Here is a 1,740-nt window from a genome sequence, read left to right on the forward strand (position 1 = left end):
AATACAGTTGAATTAGTCGAAACAGAATTACTTCTTTAAAGTGAAATTGCAAAGTGCAGAAGCTTGTCAAAGGTATACAAATCATGTCCAAAAAGAGAGACTTTGATATTGTGTTGGACCAAATTGACCTTATTGAAATCAACATGGTGATAGTGACAGTGACAGCGATTTGATGAAGGTATGATATATTAGTTTTATTTTTTAAGCTTTTATTGTTTGTCATTTTACTTTCATTTTTGTTATTCAAATGTTGCTTTTCTTGTCGGGGGTCATTCAACTCCGTGAAACACAACATAAAAAACATTGGATCTCGTGAAAAGGAGCCTCTTTCCCTCCTTTTGTTCCAACATGAATTTAAAAACGGATGATAGTTACCCTGAAGAAACTGTCACCATGGCTGTTGTCACAGCTGATTGGGGACCAGATGTACTAGTCTGCTGCTGAGATAACGACCGATACAATGGCGAATTGACGAAGCGTGGGTAGCTATCCCGATGCATCAAGGTGTAGATTTGCAGCTGTGCTTCGTCGAATGTCCTTGGCGTTGGCTCCACCATGTTTCGGTTGACAATTTCACGCACTCTGGAATCAAGTGAGACCTGGAAACAGAATTAACATCATTTTTATTAAACATTGCCAAACCGCAAGCGACTTTTAGATGCGCAGGGATGACAGTTAAGAAACAACTAATTTTAATACGGGTAGTAGATCTGTTGTACACAAACAAAAACTAATTCCAAGAATACAACATTTCTAAATTCGTACTTATAACACAAAATTAATAATAATCATTGTTTAAAATATATATAATTGGAGATCTAACAATTCCTTGGAAACACATTTTTCCTTTTTTTAAGGAAAATAACAAAAAGAATTTCGTATTTAAACTGCCATTTTTGTCTCCGACTATAATGGCGTAAAATTTTATATCATTCTTTCACCCGTCTGTCGTCTTTGTCTGATATGCCTGAAATAGAGTTCTTTAGAGTTCTTTGTCTTATGTATCTAAAACAAGGTTAAAAAGTACTGCAAGTTTACTTTGTCTACCCGTTCGCTCGAGTCGAATAAAGTGAAGTAAGAAATAATATAAACATAACTAAATTGGAACGGTAAAGCAAATAAGAACTACATATTCGATTTTTATGGATTCTGTTAGAACCGACACTTTAAACCTACCTTTATTTCAATATATCTTGATAGATTTCTATCTGTCTGCAAAGTTAGGCTTAGTTTTTTTATATACAGGGTGGCCAAATGAAAACGAAACAGAGCTATTTTCAGGAACTGCGTCAAGATTGTAGAAAAACGCTCAGGCCCGTCGATTTTAGATTAAAGGGGGACATTCTTTGCTGGTATTTTTGACTCCGCCACTTTCACCCCCAAATATTTAAATGGCATTGGGGGTTGAGTAATATTTCTTTTGAAAGCTCTTACAATTCTCTTTACAACATACTTTAAATTTTATAATTCCGCCCAATACTTATTAAGAGTTTTGATTTTAAAGTTGAAACTTATGTACAGACAATTAGTAATGGTAAAAATGTCAGTCATTCGAGTTAAGTACGCCAATGGTATAAATTTAGTATTTCTTGCGTTACATTGGTTTTTGGCGATTTGTTATCACTTTCGTAAAAAAACACAATTGTAAAAAACAAAAATGAATGCTATACACACACAATGAACGTAAAATTAGTGGATTCCAAATTATTTTCTAGTATTATTTGGAAGCGTTGGTTGGTA

The 1,740-nt window shown here is 34.0% G+C and overlaps 1 protein-coding gene across 1 annotated transcript in view; it reads right to left on the bottom strand.

Moving 5' to 3' along the window:
- Positions 1-375: 375 nt before the first annotated feature.
- The window catches only part of LOC111692906 (regulator of G-protein signaling 20-like), a gene marked incomplete at both ends in the record, with an annotated part of 2,193 nt that continues 828 nt past the window's right edge, over positions 376-1,740 (bottom strand). Inside the window, one exon of the mRNA XM_023457035.1 lies at positions 376-599. Coding sequence (XP_023312803.1) covers positions 376-599 — 224 coding nt within the window. The remainder of the gene's footprint in view (positions 600-1,740) is intronic.

Source organism: Anoplophora glabripennis, unplaced genomic scaffold (assembly GCF_000390285.2).
Source record: "Anoplophora glabripennis isolate ALB-LARVAE unplaced genomic scaffold, Agla_2.0 scaffold4702, whole genome shotgun sequence".
Lineage (NCBI taxonomy): Eukaryota > Metazoa > Arthropoda > Insecta > Coleoptera > Cerambycidae > Anoplophora > Anoplophora glabripennis.